The sequence below is a fragment of the Tenrec ecaudatus genome, chromosome 14 (genome assembly GCF_050624435.1).
Source record: "Tenrec ecaudatus isolate mTenEca1 chromosome 14, mTenEca1.hap1, whole genome shotgun sequence".
Classification (NCBI taxonomy): Eukaryota; Metazoa; Chordata; class Mammalia; order Afrosoricida; family Tenrecidae; genus Tenrec; species Tenrec ecaudatus.
In genome coordinates this window covers 28,788,263-28,806,628 of record NC_134543.1, presented here as the reverse complement: position 1 = coordinate 28,806,628, position 18,366 = coordinate 28,788,263, and the positions used below count along the sequence as shown (strand labels likewise).

Below are 18,366 nucleotides of genomic sequence, written 5' to 3'. Positions count from 1 at the left end.
CTGCGCCGCCTGGCGGGCGCCTGCGCAGTGGCTCCGAGCGGGCGGTTGCTTGTTGGTTGTTGTAGTAACGGGGGAAGCAGCCGTCGGCGGCGGCGGCGAGCCCGGCAGGGAAGGAGGAGGGAGGGAGGCGGCGAGCGCCGTCCCGCCGGCCCGCCCCGAGCCATGGGAAGATGAGCCAGGTAAACGCCTGCGCTGGCGCGCTCTCCGCCCGGGGGAGGTGCGCTCCCGGGGCTGGGCGGGCGCCTTCGGCCGCGCTTCCCTCCCAAAGCCGGGCGCCGCTGCCGGCTTCCGGGCGCGCCGGGCTGCCTCGCCGCGACCCAGTCTCTCCGTTCCTCCGCGGGCTTTCTCGGGATTGGGGTGAGCCGGATTCAGACGGCAGGCTTTATCCCTGTAGGACGAGGGCGTTCCTTAGGCCAATGGCCTTAATCTCTTAGAGATCCCCCTGCAGCCGGGGAAGGACAGATCCTTTCTTTCCTGGAGTGAAGGGTTGAACTGAAAGGAGGTCCCAAGATTTGGGAAAAAGATTCAGATTCAGCAGTCCCCTGGGGATTTTCTCCTAGAACGCTTTCGAGGCTGTTCAATATTGCCCAGTCCGCTGAAGGTCTACAGTCCACTGCCGGGGTCGGCCCCCCCCCACCCCCCCGCGCCCCAATCTTCTGTACACATGACTGCAGAGGAAAAAAGTCTCCGCAAGGCTGATGTCAAATGGTTACCGCTGGGTAATGGGATTATGCTCATTTTAAATATTTTTCATTTTCCTTAACGTTAGATTTTTATTCCTTCTTCCAGCCCTTAGGCGCCCCTCCTGCCTCTCCCCATCCCCCAAAGGACTTGTACTACTTACTTTCTTCCTTGGGAAAAATCATTTACTTTAACACGGAAGTGGCGAAAAGATCCTAATTTTAATGCTTTATTTGAGACTCAGCCAGTGGTTTTCAATCTTCTTAATGCCGCAACCCGTTAATACAGTTCCTCACGTTGTGGTGACTCCCAACCATAAAATTATTTTCGTTGCTACTTCATCACTGTAATTTTGCTACTGTTATAAATCGGGCAACCCCTGGAAAAGGATCATTCCACCCCCCCACCCCCCAAGGGGTCACGACCCACAGGTTGAGAACTGCTGGTGTAAGTTTTAGTAAGGCAGAATAATTTTTAAGAGGGGAAGGGCAGTGTGCCTCACCCCCAGCTACTTATAAGGCTCTTGATCCAAAAGACCATTGATCTTATTATGGTCAGTTGCTGATTTCATGAAGGCAGAGGAGGATATATTAATCCTGTGGTTCAGTTGCTGAGTGTGAATGAAGGCAGTTGGCATGCATGCTTTCCAGAGTCTACAATGTTTTAAGGGTCTTAAACCTTGAGCCTTTGCTTTTAGGTTTAACCTAGGTTTTAGGCAACCCGCCACTTACCCCAGAAAAGTCCTGATTTTTGGAAAGAGTGCACGACAAGCAAGGGTATATGGTTTTCGGCTGCCATGTGGCTATTTCACCGGGATATGAGTTTTATCAATGGTGTCCCGCTTTACCAGTGTTACTTTTGGTGCATATTCGATTTAGTACATAAAAATCACCTAGCAGCTTTTCACGCCCGTCGAGCACAGAGCCTGTGTTCGCAAAGGTCTTGAGTTTTTGCAGTAGGTGGGGGGCATAGCCTCGGAAAACAACAGGGGCAGTTCCACTCCTTCCCATGGGGTCTCTTATCAGTCAGAATTGACTTGGTGGCAGTGCGTGAGTGAGTGAGTGAACGATAGATGGTGAACTTCTAAAGGTTGGGCTATTAGATTTCCATTCATTTCCATTACTTAGAAGATAGCTACAATCAACAAACAGAGCCCTACATTGTGTTTTAGGTCCGTTGGTTTTCTTGCAGGAATCTGTGCCACCCAAATTGTTTGATCCAGAGAATCCGAGAGGAAAGGTCTCTGAGGCCCCCTTCTGCTGACTGCATGACAAACTCCAAAGGAAATGCCAGTTGTGATGGCCCGGGACCTGGAGGAAACAGCATCTTCCTCAGAGGAAGAGGAGGTGGTAAGCCCAGAGTAAGTACCAGCAGACTTGCTTTGGAGTGGGTCCCTTTTACGCGTAAACCCTCCTGTCCGAGATCCTGCCTTTGATGTTTGACTCCGCTTTTAGCTTGGGTCCATGGATCTCATTCAAGATCTGATTTGTTCTCTGTCAGCTATCAGAAGCGAGATAAGGCTGTTCCTGGGCTCATGAGTGAACCAGGGTTTGCCTGGGCGGTGCAGTGGCTTATGTGTTGGCCTACTAACCACAAGGTCAGCACGAACCTACCAGCTGTTCTGAGGGAGAAAGATGAGGCTTTCTGCTCCCTTAAAAACACCGCCCGGGGGAGGGGGCAGTCCACAGTTCTGCGCCCTAGAGGGTCACTCTGAGTCTGTAATGACTCCGTGGCAGTGAAGGTTTAAAATTTTTTTTCAGTTATGTTTTTGTTAGTTGCTGTGTAGTCAATTTCAACTCCTTCCAGCTCCATGTGTCCATTCCAAACCCTATGGGCTACACGCATCACAGTAGAATTCCCCCTAGAGTTTTCTGGGCTATCGTCTTAAAGGAAGCAGATCACTGGGCCTTTCCTTCTGTGGTTCGGCTGGATGAGTTTGAACTGCCAGCCTTTAGGTTATCAGCGAGGGCAAACCTTTTGTGCTAGCTTGGGAGTGTATACCTACACAAGTAGTAGCTCTTGTTAAACTCTCCAACAAAGCTCCTCGTAGGGGAGATTGAAAAATCTTATGCATCGAAGAGAAGTCTCCACGTCTGTGACATTTGGTTGTGATACGCCGAATTTTTCAAAAGCCTTTCTCGTGATAGCGCAATGTAACATCGAGAGGTCGGATAGTTTAGCAGGGCATTGTGGAGCAGGGTCCTGTGATCCTATTGCCTGTGCTGTGTTTATTGAATCTCCTTGCTTTCCTAGATTCTTTCAGTTCAGAGTAAAATGTCTTGATTTTTGGATCGGCATGATTAAAATGGATAGTGATACGCACACCTGTCTCTCGGAGGGGAGGGGCTTTAAAAAATACGGCCTCTTCAATTGAAGAGGTAACTTGACACTTCATGAGGCTTAGTCTTACAAATATCAAGAAACTTCTTTGACAAATGATAAATGGAGATTCAGACCAAGTTGTCCTCAATTTTGAAGCCCCTTGCTTTCTATCTATCTATCTATCTATCTATCTATCTATCTATCTATCTATCTATCTATCTTTAAAACAATTTAAGATCACTTTATTGGGGCTCTTACAACTTGTGTTACAATCCATACATCAATTGTATCAGACATGTTTCTACATATGTTGCCATCATTCTTTGCGAAACATTTGCTTTCTATTGAGTCTTTGGGATCAACTCCTCTCCCCAGCCCGCCCCCCCCTTGCTATATTTTTGCTTGTCACTGAGGATAAAGAAAGGTTCTTGATCATGCTAAGGTTAGTTGTTTTTTAAGGTTGTCAATGAATCCCCCTTGGACTAGTGTGCTGTATAACCTGAAAAGCAGAGGTCATATTTCCAAGTGGATTCTGCAGGGTATGATTTGTCAGGATCAAATGTGTAGGATCACTGTGCACGCTCTAAAGTACCATGCAGATCTAAGGTAGTATTCTTACTGATTTCACTCTTGAATTTCAAGTGGGATTCTTATTGCAAGATAGAAGATCAGTTTTTATTCTAAGTTGGAAAAAAATGACTGAAGCATTTGGAAAGCTTTTGGGAAAGGCTTCCCATCATTGTCAGGTCATAGACAGTAATAGAAATTTGACACTGTATGTGGGTCATTCTCATTCAGGATAATTAAGTGGATGATTCCCTCCGGGCCCTTTGCCTCCCTGTGACTTCTTCCTGTGAGCTGCCTGCTACTCATTTCATAAAAATTTTTAACATCTTCTGGAAGCATCAGTTTTTCCACTTTCAAGATAGTTTTTTAAACTCCCTGGCCATTTCTTATTAGTGGCCTGAGAGGTTGAGCCTGATAAGCTTACGCTGACGTCCACACGGTTGCCATTTGGATATGGAAAAACATTCCACTCTTGGCCATTGCAAACGGCCCTTCCAGCCTGATCTGACAGCAGGCATTCAACACATACTTGACTAACTGAACAAGTGCATAAAATAAAGTTCATGCTTGAGTTCACATTGCATCGGGGAGTTTTAGGCCTTCTCACCTGGCTAGGTGCCTTTGAGTTTGTCCCCAGTCATCGTGATCCCGAGTGTCACAGAGTGAGACCCTGCCTGGCCCTGCACCACCCTCACAGTGAATGTTATTGCCGCTGCAGCCACTGTGTTGGTCGGTCAGTCGGTCGCATGGAGGCTCTTCCTCTTTTTCACTGACCTTCCACTTGATTAAGCATGATGGCCTTCTCCGTGTCGGTCACTCCTGATCACATGTTGGAAGGATGTGAGTTAAAACCTCACCGTCCTCACCTCAAGGAACATTCTGGCAGTACTTTTATATGCCACGGAGCCTTGACAACAGCCTGTCTTTTAAAGTACTCAGAGTATATTTCTTTACAAAAGACACCAATTACATTTAAATGCAGTATTCAAAAATCTTTCTAGAAAATCAATTTGATACAGCTAATGAGTGCTTTTAAAAAGCAAGTTTATCAAATAAAAAGGGCTATTCATTAAAAAATTTGGAAAGTTACATTTTATTCCTTAAAGACCTTCTACGAGTGTCTAGGCAGGAAGGTATGATCCCATGTGACCTCGTAGGGCCCCTCTGAGGTGGATTCAAATTGAGGTCCAGGGGCTTAGTTTTGGTTGAATAGGAAGTCTGATTACTACCATAACGTGGAAGTAGTGATCAATCCAAATCATTGTTTGAGATGTCTGCAACAACTGTAATTTGATAAAAGAATATCTATACTTTCAGCTAGAATCAAAGACACAGAAAAGACTAATCTTCCTGTGATTTGTTGTCTGCAGTTAAAACTGAAATGCTAACTTCCCAGTGAAAGTTAGTGGGAATAAAGGTGGGGTTTCTTTCCTGCCGAAATTCGGGCCCTTTTGCGCTCCTTCCTTTTAGCCTCCTGTGGATTCAGCGTACCCACGCGTGTGTAAACGTGTGCGTGTTGTTGACAGTATGCACAGCAGCGCATAGTACAATTCCATTTCTACGCATACGGTTCAGTGATGTTGACCACGTTCTTCAACTTGTACAACCATCTCGCCCTTGTTTTCCCCATGGTTTCTCCTCCATTAACACATTCACTGCGCCCTAAGCTTCCTGTGTAACCACTCTGGTTGCTTGGAGTTGATTTTTGCCCTATTAGCCCATGTCTGTAAGACCCTGTTTTTAATCATCTTATTGGGGGTGCTTAACATCTCTTATAACAATCCATGCTTCAATTGTATCAAGCACATTTGTATATAGGTTGCTGTCGTCCTTTTCAAAACATTTTCTTTCTACTTGAGCCCCTGGTAGCAGCTCTTCAGAAACACTTGTTTTAAACACTGTAAATCCTAAGCCAATCTTATATACACCTGAGACAGCAGGTTTACATTTGTTACGTTTTAGAAATCAGAAGGCCCTCAGTCATGAAGGATGGTGGTTGGATTCATAGATGTGTATCCACAGACATCTTTTTGTTCTGCGAAGCTGAATTGTATTAAAGTATTAATGCTTTGCAATCCCAGACTTAGGGCAATCCCTATTTTGCATGGTATTATTTCAAGCTGTAAAGGTAAAGGAATCACCTTTGCATATTCTCCTTGGAGATTCCCAAAGGCAAATCTAGATGCAGATGTGGAAACTTTCTAGTAAAAACGTGATTATATGGTTTCATTTAAAACCCACTGCCCTCGGTTGATCCTGGCTCGGTGACACTGTAGGACAGAGTAAAACCACTCCATGGGGTTCCAACGCTGTAAGTCCTTATGAGAGCAGACGGCCTCACCTTTCTCGCTTGGAGTGACTAGTGGATTTGAACTGCTGACCTGGCTTGAGCACCAGGTCTCCTTTAACATGTCCTTTAGTCCCGGAAGAAAAAAAATAGGAACTTTAACTTTGGTCATAAATACAGTTTAAAGGGTCACAAAGAAGGGAATCAATCTACCGTGGGGGCTACAGTAGTAGAGAAGGAGGAGCTCCCCTGGGCCCAGGGTGCCGGGGAAGGTGCCAAGGAGTGGTGAGACCTTGTAGGGTGGGCTGGAAAACACCAAACAAGAACCAGCAAACACCCCGGTCTCAGTAAACACCCCGAAGCAGGCATGCTAAAGCTGTGCGGCACATCGCTGTGGTCTGAGTTATGTAGCCTGGCCCCCAGGCCCCCAGTAGCCTAGTGGTTATGCATTGGGCTGCCCTCCGAGAGGTCAGAGAGGTCAGACGCTTGAAACCACCAGCTGCCTGAGGGAGAAAGACAGGGTTTCCTGCTCCCTTACTGAGTTACAGTCTCCACCCACCCTGTTTTCTAGGGCCCTGTGAGTCCAGAGGCTGGATCGCCCTAGGGCGCTCCTGGGCTTCCAGTAAAGTGCACTATGCTACTGGCTCTTCTGCCCCGACGCATTCAGACCCTGTGCTCTGTCAGCCTCAACGTGTCTGTGGTTCGGATGTGCAGGAAAAGGGCCAGGTTCACTTTCAGTTGACTTTCTGCCCTTTAGCGCCACCTAGTGGGAAGGTGCTTACCATGCCGCTCATAGCAGCTGCCTTCAGTTTCCGGAAACTGAATCAGAATTGACTTGAGCTTGGTCTTTGAGTGGTTCCTGAATGAAGACTGCGCCCTCTCCTTCCTGTTCATTGTGGAGCCCTATTAGCACAGTGGCAAGGTGCGTGCCTGCAAATGGAAAGGTGGGCAGTTTGTACACACGCACGCACACACACAAGCTCCGTGAGAGGAAGGCCTGGCAACATGATCCCATAAAGATGGCCGCCGGAATGGCCTGGTAGACCAGGTCTGCACTCACACGGGCTTTCTGTGAAGAGGAGCAGACTCCACAGTTCCTGGTGGCAGCAGCATACCTGTGCACAGATTGTACGTGGAAAGGTTTCTCTTGCACCTGATCCGGCTTTCCTTGGGGAATGGGCATTGGCTCTGCTCAGGTGTGGCCTGCCCATTGCGTCCTCCCTCCTGTCAGGCGTCTTTCCTGTGGGGCAGTCCTCCCTGCCCCCAAGGTCTCTCATTGACAAGCGCTCGATGGACAAGGAATGGCATGCTTTCCCAAACTTCCATCCAAGCCTCTGTAGTTTGGGCGGCTGCTTTTTCCGCTCTGACTCAGCAATCTAGTGGAACATTGGAAGCTGGACGTGAGCGTCGAAATCATCTGGCTCAGGGCCCTCATTTTATAGCTGTCAGGTTAAACCACCAACAAACCACGAGACGTTCTTCCTGCTGAAAAGGGCGCCCTGTAAACACCATTCTCCCAAGTGGTCCCTGGAGGCCCAAGTATGTGAAACAGTATGTGCCCACGTTCCCTTTTTAGAAGACAGGAAATGAATCGGGATGGGGGCCCACGTTGCTTTCCTCAGAGAAAGAGCTGCTGGCAGCTCCTCCTCGGTGGAAATGCTGCCCGCCTTCTAAGACTGGTAGCCTGGCAGCTTGTACATTCCAAGTGCAGATCGCGTTTACCGTGGGCCCGGCATTGTGGTGGGGCTATTGTTCGTGGGTGCGGTGCAGGAGTGTGCAGAGCGATGTGTCTCGGCTACGTGGATGAGTGGGTTTCAGAAGGGTGGCGTTCAAGGTGTTTCCATATACGGGCGCCCACTGACATGTGCATGCCACTGAGGCTCAGGTCGCCGTTCCCACACTTCATCAGCTGGATGGCCGGGAGTAAGCTACTCTGCGATGTCTTCAGCCCCAGAGTCAGGATTGAGTGAGATGTGGAAACACTGAGTTAATTCTTGGCATGTATCCAGGGCTCAGTTGGTGTTTTTTTTCTTTACCTTTCTACCTCCCTGCCCTAAGGAAAAATCAATTTCTTTGTTTTATTTGCCAGGATTATGTATCATTTAACAAATCGCTTTCTCCAGGCATTGTTTTTCCCTCGTTGATCACCCCTCCCGCTCCCAGTTATGTATGTGTTTAGTTTTTTCAGTTTTCAAATGTTTTATGGTGAATTGAGTGAAGTTTTCTGGACCAGATCTTTGGTTTCCCATTCCTCAGTTCATGCACATTTAGCCTCCTCTAACCCGTGGAGATCCTTTCTGCAGCACCACGCACCCCACTGCCTCTCGGCCCTTCCATCTTCCACGCCTTCTCCCCTAATCCTTCTGCGCTTTGTCCCTTGAGCAAGTGCTGCCCTGTGATCTCAAATGGGTAGTTATCCCAGCCCGTGCCTATCTCACCAATGTTGTCGTTCCCCTGGTTGGCCGGTCCATTGTTAGGCTGACATTTGAGTTCCTTTCTAGACCTGAAGGCCATAGTCTCTGGGTTCCACCTGGTCTCTTTTATGATTTTGGGTTTGATTCTTTTTCTCCCTCTCTGCTGTGATCCTTTCCCGAGCACTTGGTAGTAGCAGCACCTGTGTTTCTGGTCTCGGGCTTTGGAGACTGATGCTCGCGTGGTCCATTAGCCCGTGGACTAGTGTTTTCCGTGTGTCTTCGACTTGCATCGCTTTTCTTGCTTCTGGAAAGAAAGAGACCAGTCGTTGCCTTCATGTGCTCTCGAGACTCCAGTGTGTATGTGTTATTTGTGTATGCACTTTGTGAAAAACCCGGCCATTCGGTGTTTGCCCTGTCAAATAATGAAGCCTCCTTTTCTGGTTGTAGGGATCATCCATGTATCATGTGGACTGGAGGCTGCAGGAGAATCCCAGTTTTGGTGTTCCATGCTGAGGCTATTCTGACCAAGGACAACAATATCCGCGTCATTGGAGGTAGGTGTGACCTCCCCAGATGGCAGGTCTTGCCTTGCAGAATCAAATGTGGCATATAGGTAAGAGAACTCACTGCCGTCAAGTCGATGCGGACTCGCAGCGACTCTCCTGTTGGTTTTGGAGACTAACTGTTTACGGGAGTAGAAAGCCCAGTCTTTCTCCCGAGGAGCTGCTCGTGGTTTCAAATTGTTGACCACGTGGATGGCAGCTGAGTGGATAACCACCACAGCACCAGGGCTCTTAAAGAGAAGGACCCTGACAGAAGACTCTGTTGCCTTGTTATATCTTTCACTGCCATCAAGTCAGTTCTGACTCAGGCTGACCCTGTAGGACGGGGTAAAGCTAACTGCCCCTGTGGGTTTCTGAGGCTGAACTCTGTATGGGAGTAGAAAGCCTCCTCTTTCTCCCTTGGAGGGGCTAGTGGTTTTGATTCACAGCCCAATGCATAACCACTACACCAACGGGCGTCCTTTGTTTTTATGTAAAGGATTATTTATCATTTCTTAAATTATTTTCCCTGTGTGTTTTTCCTCTGATTTCCCTCCTCCCCAAGTTATGGGTGTATGTATTCGTTTTTTAAATTGTGGTAGAAATATAATAAAAGTTGCTGTTTTAAATGTTGCAAAGTGTACAACTCACTCTGTGTTTAGTCTACCTGCAGGGCTGTGCAGCCCACACCGCTGTCCGTTCCCCAGAGTTTTTCTTCACCCTCAACAGAAACTGAGTGCTCCCTGGTCCCTGGCGACCACTAATCTAATTTTTGTCTCTGAAGGGTTAACCTCGTCTGTGCAGGTCACGTAAATGGAAGCATACAAGAAGTGCGTCTTCGTCTGTGATGTCGTAGCCAAGTGATAATGGTTTTAAGGCCCGCCCTGTTGTAGATGCACTGGCACTTTTCTTTTTATGGAAGAATGGCATTCCCTCGTATAGGCAGCCCTTGGGCTATGGATAGGGCATCTGTTCCTAAGTGTGTCTTTAAGCTGAGTTTGCTGGTGAGCTGGAACAGGTGTGTCTAGTTTTGTTCAGCCTTACTTGAGTGTCAGAAAAACTGAAACCCGCCACCATTAGTTAAAAGCAGCATGTGGAGCAAATGAAGCCGATTGTGGTCAAGAATTTGTTTAGTTCACTTATTTCAAAACGGAGGCAAATTTACATACCATGAAAGTAGAAGTTGTCTATACGTTGAATATTGTAACACAGGGCTTACTGTACATGCCATGAACAAAATACGCTTTTCAAACTCATCAGATGCTTGTTCCCACCGTCTGCTATTGTGAAAAGTTCTGCTCTACAAACGTGTGCCCGAAACACATTGACCACAGGTGTCTGGCTTGGTTTCTGGATCCTCTCTTCCATTGTCTCTGTGTTTGTCCGTGTGCCAGTTTCACACTGTTGTGGTTACTGTGCCTTTACGGTCGGGACTGCACTGGGACACGTGATGCCTCCAACCTTGTTCTTTTTCAAGAATGCTTTGGCTCCTCAAGGGCCCTTGCAATGCCATAGGCACTTTAGGGCCAGATTTCCCATTTCTGCAAAACATGGTCCTTGCTTGAGATATCTTGTCATTTTAGTGGAAGTGTTCCAATCCCTGAACACGGGTTCTCTTTCTGCATATGCATGCCTTTGATTTCTTTGTGGACTGCTAACTCCAAGGTCACCTGTTTGAAACCACCAGTTGCTCTGTGGGAGGAAGATGCAGCTCTGCTCCCGTCAAGCTGGACCGCTTTGGGAACCCTGTGTAAGGGTCACAGTGCAAGTCAGAATTGACTTGATGGCAGTGGGCTGGTTCATTTCATTCAGCGGTGTTTTGTAGTTTCTAGTTACACATACGGCATTTCCTTGGCCAAATATATCCCTAAGTGTTTCGTTCTGTTTGATGCTCTTATAGACGCAGCTGCTTTCTCCTTAGGCTGTCTATTGTAAGGGTATAGCAATTCAACCAATTTTTGCGTGCTGCTCTTGAACCCTGCAACCGTGCTGCATTGAATCATTAGTTAGTGCTAATAATATTTTTTGGTGGATCCTTTAGGATTTTCTACATAAAGGATCATGTAGAGGTGGTTTTACTTTTCCAGTTCGTATGCCTTTTATGTATGTACTTTGTTGCCTGATTGCTCTGACTAGAACTTCAGTATAAGGTTGAATAGTCATGGTGAGTGAAGGCACCCTTGTTTTGTTCCTGATCTTAATGGGAAACCTTGAGTGCGGTGTTAGCTGTGGGGTTTTCCTAAGTGCCCTTTATCAGGATCTGGGAGTTTCCTCCTGCCGTTACTTTTCAGAATTTTAAAATCAGGAATGGATGTTAAGTTTGTCTAATGCTTTTCCCACATCAATCGAAATGGTCATTTCTTTGTCTTTACAAGTGAGGTATATTACACCGATTGAATTTTGTATGTTGAACCACCTTTGCGCTTTAGGGTAAATCCCACTGGTTGTGCTGTAGATCCCTTATTTTATGTAGATGGATTCGGATGGCTACTAGTTTGCTGGAACGTTTTACATCTGTGTTCTTGGTATTGGTGTGTAGCTTTCTTGTGACGCTGCTGTAAGGTCATGCTAGCCTCAGAGACTGAGATAAGAAGTGTTTCTTCCCCTTTTATTTTTTTTTAATGACTGAGAAAGATTGGTGCCAATTCCTACCAAACTGCTCGGAAAGGCATCACATTAGAAGGTTCTAGATAGAATTCAAGAAGCATGTGATCTGTAAAGGAGATCGTTAATTCTAGAGAGGTAGGTATACACACTTTAATCAACCGTTTTACCTCGAAAGGGCAGCATTGACCCAAGGACAGTGTTCAGCAGGGTTAAGAAAGGAGAGGCATGGCAACAGGATACAAGAGGAGGAAGTGGGATAAGTGGTGTTGCATCATGGGAATTGTAACTAATGATATGAAACAAAAATGTGTATGAATTGTTGAATGGAAAACCGATCTCCTCTGTAAACCTTCACCCAGTGTACAATGCGAAGTTTCCCAAAGCCGACATTAAGTAAACCTAAGAGGAGAAGTATTTTGTGTTCATGGAAAGGGGGATTCGCTATTACGGCAATACCAAATCTCACGAGAATTTTCTAGAGTCAATGAAACTTCAATATCATGGCAGGATTTCACATAGAGCTTAACTTGATTCTTGCCTTATAGGATTTGAAGGCATCTTCAATGGTAGTTATTAAAATTGTATTATCGGCAAAAGATCGTCAATACACTATGAATCTTGCATATGGAAAATTAGTAGATGCCCGTGTTGGCTTGTGCTGCTTCCACTGGCACAGAAGTTAAGAGTTTAGGCTCTGCAAGCTACCTTGGGTTTGAATCTTGGCTCTGCTACTTTCTGGCTGTGCAGCCTTGCACATGGCAAAACCCAGTCCCCAGGACCTTCCAGACACATGGTTGGTTCCTCTGTTGGCCCTGGCTCCCTTGGTCAGCCATTCCCCAGGGCTCAGAACACCAGGACACACTGGCACGTCCTCCGTTTCTAAGAATATTGGTGCTAATTCTTGCTTTAATGTTTGTTAGAATGCACCAGTGAAGCTACCTGGTCCTGGGCGTCTCTCTTCTGGGAGGTTTTTGATGACTGATTTCATCTCATTGTTTGTTACAGGTCATTCAGATTTTCCATTTCTTGAGTTCCTTTTGGTAGTTAATGTGGTTTCAGGAATTCACCTGTTTCATTTAGGTTATCTAATTTATTGGCATTGAATTAATTGTTCATAGTATTCACCCTAATCTTTTTTATTTCTCTAAGGCCAGTCTTAATGTCTCGGTTACGTGTTGATTTTAATCCTTTGAGTCCTTTTTCTTTTTTATTAGTCAGTCTAGCTCATAGGTTCCCAAACTATTTAGCCTACTGCTCACTTTTCAGAAGAAAAAATGACTTAGTGTCTCCCCCACCCCACCCCACTGCACAGGTAATTAAAAGCAGTGCTAAAGCCCGTGGTCAAAGATAAAGGATAGGTCTCTGCTTTTGCAGCCCCCTTCTCAGATCCTTCCATGCCTCCCAGAGGTTTTATCACCTACTTTGGGAAACACTACGTCTTGGGGTTAATGGAAGGTGTGGTATGGATCAGAACTGTAGTGGGGTCTAAATGTGGGGTCGCAGTCATTGGTTCAGATCCCAGCTTGGTCACTAACTGGCTGTAAGTCCTTGGGCATGTCAGTTAATGCTCTTAACCAGTGTCCAATCAGTACACAAGGATGAAATTTAATACCGAGCAAATGGTGCTCACTGCTCTCAAGTTGATTCCAACTGATAGTGATTCCACGGGACAGAGTAGACGTGCTCCACAGGGTTTCGGAGGCTGTTGAGGAAGCGCTTGTCACATGGTTCTTCGGTGGAGCGGCTTGGTGGGTTCTAACTGCCGGCCTGTCAGTTAGCAGCTGAGCGCCTAACCACTGCTCCACCACGGCCCCTTCGGCCTAGAGTAGGTCCTCAAGGTGTGCGTCCTTAGGATTCTTTTGGAGTGAGATCCGCTGGACTTTGGAAGGACCGTAAGTTCTGTCATTGCCCTTGACGAACCAGGAGCTCAGAGGACCGTGAACACCTGCTTCTGGGATTTGAATCCTCCTTCCTTCCCAAGGGTGGGTGCATCCTAATCCTCTCAGCATGTTGCCAGGTGACCACTTAAAGGGATGTGGTTCATTTGTGTTCTCTGAAGCTTGACTGCTTGGAGGCTTTGCTTTTGGCTAAGGAATTCCTGCTGGATGTGATCTGAGCCCAAGTGTCTGTGGTGAGCACAAACTACACAAGTCAGTCTTTCCCCAAATCCCACTGCTTGGGGTCTGCTTGTCACATCACGAGTCTCTGAATTCCATGGCAACAGGTGACCCCTTCTTTAGTAAGATACCTGACATTTGTTGGGGGGAAAATATCACATTCATAATTGTAATCCTGCTTTTCACAGATGGTTAATATTGGTGTTTTCTCTAGATATTTCTATGATTTCAAGAAAAACCCACTCATTCCCCCACCCCATCCCGCAGACTCTGTTTGAATTTTCTGTGCCTTTTCCGTTTCCATGAGACTTACTGATTTTCCTGACCGTCTTTCATGCCAAAGGCTATTTGGGTGACTGGAAAGTCGCGGCCTCCCTTTTCTGAGCCGCACAAGCACTCCGCCCCTGTCCCCTGTTGCCTCCTGGGCTGGCGGGAGGAAAGCACTGACCTGAGCGCAGCCCTGTGGCCCAGTCCCCTTGGGGCTGTCAGTATCTCTGTTGATTGCATAGGGTTGGCGACAACTCTGTGTTGTCCTTTTATTATTAAATGCTTCATTAAATTCACTGTTAACACTTTCGGCACAACACAATTTCTTAGGCTTTATTTATGAAATATTTCAGGAATATATGAGAGGGCTTGTGGAAAAATCCTAGCATCTGTTATGAGCCAGAGACCAGCTAGACGGTGACTAGTCACCACAGCTGTGACTTGAAATGCTGTGTGGGCCAGCAAAACCCTGCGGTATCAGCCTTTTCAAATGGCTCACCCTATACAAGAGGGCTTCAAAAAGACCATGGAAAGATTCCGTTACCTTTGAATTCCCCCTTTCCACGGACTTCTTTTTTTTAATTTATTTATTTATTTATTTTTTTGATTTTTTTTTTCCCACGGACTTCTTAATAGCAATCAACGTTGGAGTTATTAGTCCTCTGACACTACCTTCCCAGCCCCTAGCTAACTCGTTGATGACTGGACATGCCGCACCCCTCGCCCTTCGAGTCTCGGTTGGTGAAGGGAGGAGATGGAGGAAATGGTGATGGTTTCGCAGTGGAATTGATGTGTTGGTCACTGAGAGGCTCGGAAATCACCTGTGGGGTAGTTTCAGGGCAGTCAAGGCCCTTCCCCTGAACACGTGGGGAGAAGGTGAGTTATTCTTAGGCAGTTGTGCGGTCCAGTTGGTCTTTCTCCTTGCCCTTTGACCCCTGCCATGTGAGAAACCTTGTGGTTGCCAGGTTTTATTCGAAGACCAGCCAGAAAACTAGATTTTCATATGAATTCTTCCTAATTGCCAAAGATTAACACATAATTCAGTTTTCTCTTTGAAACACCATGAGAGCCACCCGGTCTGTAGGCTGGATTTGGACCTTAAGATACCAATCCTTACTCGCTGGCCTGAGATCATCCAGCTTTCTGGACACAGGGCTGGTGTTTTGCCTCATCCTGCGCACCCTTCCCGGCACTCCCGCTGGCCGTGTGCAGCGCATCCGGGGCTGAGTTACAGGTAGGTGGCCTGGATTCCGAGTGGCTGGTCACGGCTTGGGCAGTCGTCGTAGCCTTGAATGTAGCTATGAGTGCCTTCTCCCTTCCAGGGAGAGTAGGAGAAAGAGTGTATAAAATACACGATGGATTCTTTGCCATTGGGGCATCGAGTCAGTTTTGACTCCGTGACAACAGAATGAATCACTGGTTGGTTGTGAACCATCCAGTAGTAGTATGATGTATTCGCAAGTATATAAAATGTTTGCAATATAGGATGTGGCGTTTTAAAGTCTGCTGTAGACCCTCTCCATTTTTCAGGATGTACTGTATGAGGCTGTGGAGGATTCCACCTTGCTTAATTCCAGTTAGTGCTCAAGGAGTCAAGTGGCAATGCACTGGGCAGATCTGCTGCACAAGGCTCTTGAAACTGAAGAGCCAGGCTGTCACCGTGATATCTTCAATCATCTCATGGGCATATAAACATCGGACAGTGAATGAGGAAAGCCAAAGAATGGATACATTTGAATTATGGTGCCGGAGAAGAATATTGAAAGCACCATGGATTACCTGAGGAGTAAGCAGACGAGTCCTGGAAGAAATCCAGCCAGAGTGCTCTTTAGAGGCAAGGGTGCAGCGACCTAGTCTCCTCTCTCATAAACACGCTGTCAGGAGAGACTAGTCCCGGGAAAAGGACAGCAGACATGAAAAAGTAGAAGGGTCGAGGAAGAGGAAGACCTTCCACGGGATGGCTTGATGCAGTGGCTCCAGCCTGACGATTGTGAGGACGGCCCAGGCCCAGGCTGGGTTTGAGTCTGCTGTGCATCGAGCCGCTATGATTTAGACCTGGTAACACCGTAGCATCATGTGCACCCCAGTGAAAGGCGGCTCTGCAGATCGTAGCTGCTTTAGTGCTTGTAGCTGGCTGAGGTGTGTGGTCTCACAGTCAAGTCGATGTGATGAGGATGTTCTTGTCTGAATTGCTGTATTCAGAGCGTAGAGAGATTGAATTGGTTACCGTAGACCACACTCAGGAAGTGGTAGTGCCAGGGTTTGAACTCTAGCAGTCCAGTTTCAGAGACGTACTCTTTTTCTGATTCTTAACCCAGCCGCTCCTAACCGCCTTGTCATCATTCTTTGTTTTCTATGTGCCCTGCTAATTTCCTTCCTCGGGGCTGGCGCTGAGAGCTGGACGCTGGACGGCAGGTGTGTAAGCGCCTGAGCAGGAACAGCCCTTCTCTGCGGCACTCGTAGCAGAGGCAAAGAACCTCTGACTTTTCACATGAATACAGAGAAGCTGGTGGTCACAATCATTGTACCCCAAAGACCTTGTTTTCAACATTTCCCTAAGCATTTTGCTTAGGAATTCTAAAACCTTCAGGCAGGTGGCAACTACAGTACAATAAACCCATAGAAACTCATTGCATCTGGCCATGTCTGCCCCTCCCTCTTCTCCGAGACATGTGAGAACTTGATACTTCACCCTTAAAGGCTCAATTCAGCTGGAATCTCCCAAGCTCAGGCTCTGCCATGGATCAAAGAGCCGTCTCTAATAAGCCGGCCCCGAGCAGGTTTTCAAGGAGCCCTCGGGGCGTATGCTGGAGCACACAGCTGCTAATCAGAAAGTCCCTCCTGTCCAGTGTGGTTCCCCTGCCTCTCTTGATCCTAAGACTTTTCGGGATCAGGAGATTCCTGGCCAAGAAATTAAGCAGAATCGGCCCATTTCCCCCAGTGGATTCAAAACTGGTAATAAGATGAGGTGCAACTCTTCAGAGAAGACCTTAGAAAAGAGCCAAGCTGGGTGTGTAAGGAGTGCCCTGTGTGTCGGCACACACGGAGCGTTTACCTAGTTTCACTAGCAGTCTGCCACCATCTGATCAGTTGAACTTGCGTTGGCAAACATTTGGCATCATCCTTGGTTTTTATGCGTCCGCATTAGAGTTTCAAAAATAATAAGTAAGGTGAGGCCTTTGGTTTGGGGGAAAAGGGAAAAAGGATTGGCGATTGGAATCTGTCACCCACTCTATAGGAGAAAGATGAGGCTGTCTGCTTCCTTGAAGATGTGAGTTGAAATCAACTCAGCAGCAACGGTAATACTTACTCTCAGAAAACCAAAACAAATCCTCTGCCACCGTGTCCATGCGGACGACAGTGACCCTATAGGACAGGGTGGAACTACTCCTGTGTGTTTCCGAGGCTGTAACTCTTTACAGAAGTAGAAAGCCTCATCTTTCTCCTACAGAGCGGCCCGGTGGTTTCGAACTGCCTGACCTTGAAGTTAGCAGCTTGATGCATAACCGCGACACCACCCGGGCTCCTCTAATATTCTGGATATGGAAAATCAACCTCTTCCTCTGTGCCAGTACAGGGAGCTAAGAATTTCCTAGAAAGATGCTTTCAAAGGAGGACTGACTGCCTTTTGAAAATGGTCTGAATTAGGTGACACACAGGGCAGACTCCTGGGGGACTGGAATGAAAATGCAACGCGCTCCAGGCTTCTCCGTCTCGGGGCTGAATTTGAAAGCCCAGCTAGAGGGGTTATCCGAAGATCAATCACTGTTGAGCTGCCTTTGGAATCTGGCAAACTGCCGCCTCAGCACTGGCGGCCAGGATAGAACCACTGACTTTTGGTTAGCTAAGCGCTCTGGCCACTGCACCACCAGGCTCCTTCCAGTAGACATGGACAGACAGTGACACTTCTGAGAACCGGAACTCGCAGAAGTGCCTTGTGCTGGGTCTCGTGTGGTTTCTGTACAGTGGAGGTGAGTGCCTTGGGCCTGGGACTTACTGGCGTGGGCGCCCTCTGGAAATGCAGAAACCGTGGCAGGTCAGGTGCTGCGTTTCTATTGAGCGGTGTGAGGAGGGACTAGATCACGTCCCTTCTCCAACAGGTTTCCGTCTTACACAGTGTCTAGCTGCCATAGGCCTCACCGTTGATCAAAATCTTCTGTGACTACAGCCTTTGATCTCAGATGGTTGACAGGGCTGAGCTGTTGGGGGGCCTGGTGTGAGGGAGCAGCTGGACTCTTGCCCCGGGAGACGGAGCAGGTGCCAGGCTTTGCATGAGCAGGCGGACAGCTAGATGTTGTCCCATGAGTGCTTCTGATTTCAAAAGGCGTGCAGCTCGTCTTCTTTTCAAACCCACCAGTGTTAAACAGACCACGAGTGTGGGCCGGATTTGGCTCTTGGGCCATCAGTGCATAACCCCTGGTGTAATATCTACTAGTTACCGAGCAGCACTGGGCACTGAGGGTGGCCCCCAGCAGGGCTTCCTGACCCCGGGGTGCAATGGACAGTCTTGGCAGTCAGCGAATGCTCATCGTGTTTTTAAGCACATCAGTTACAGCGACAGT

At 47.4% G+C, this 18,366-nt stretch overlaps 1 protein-coding gene across 7 annotated transcripts in view; it reads left to right on the top strand.

The window, feature by feature from the left end:
* Positions 1-22: 22 nt before the first annotated feature.
* TTLL5 (tubulin tyrosine ligase like 5) overlaps positions 23-18,366 on the top strand; it is a 272,493-nt gene continuing 254,149 nt past the window's right edge. For 6 of the 7 annotated variants that reach the window (XM_075531002.1, XM_075531000.1, XM_075530999.1 and 3 more), the window contains exons 1-3: positions 23-179; positions 1,873-2,041; positions 8,719-8,825. In XM_075531002.1, the coding sequence (XP_075387117.1) occupies positions 1,968-2,041; positions 8,719-8,825 (181 nt within the window). In that variant the 5' untranslated portion in view covers positions 23-179; positions 1,873-1,967. Of the gene's footprint in view, positions 180-209; positions 358-1,872; positions 2,042-8,718; positions 8,826-18,366 lie in introns of those variants that run through there. The other variant, XM_075530998.1, reaches the window with a different exon arrangement.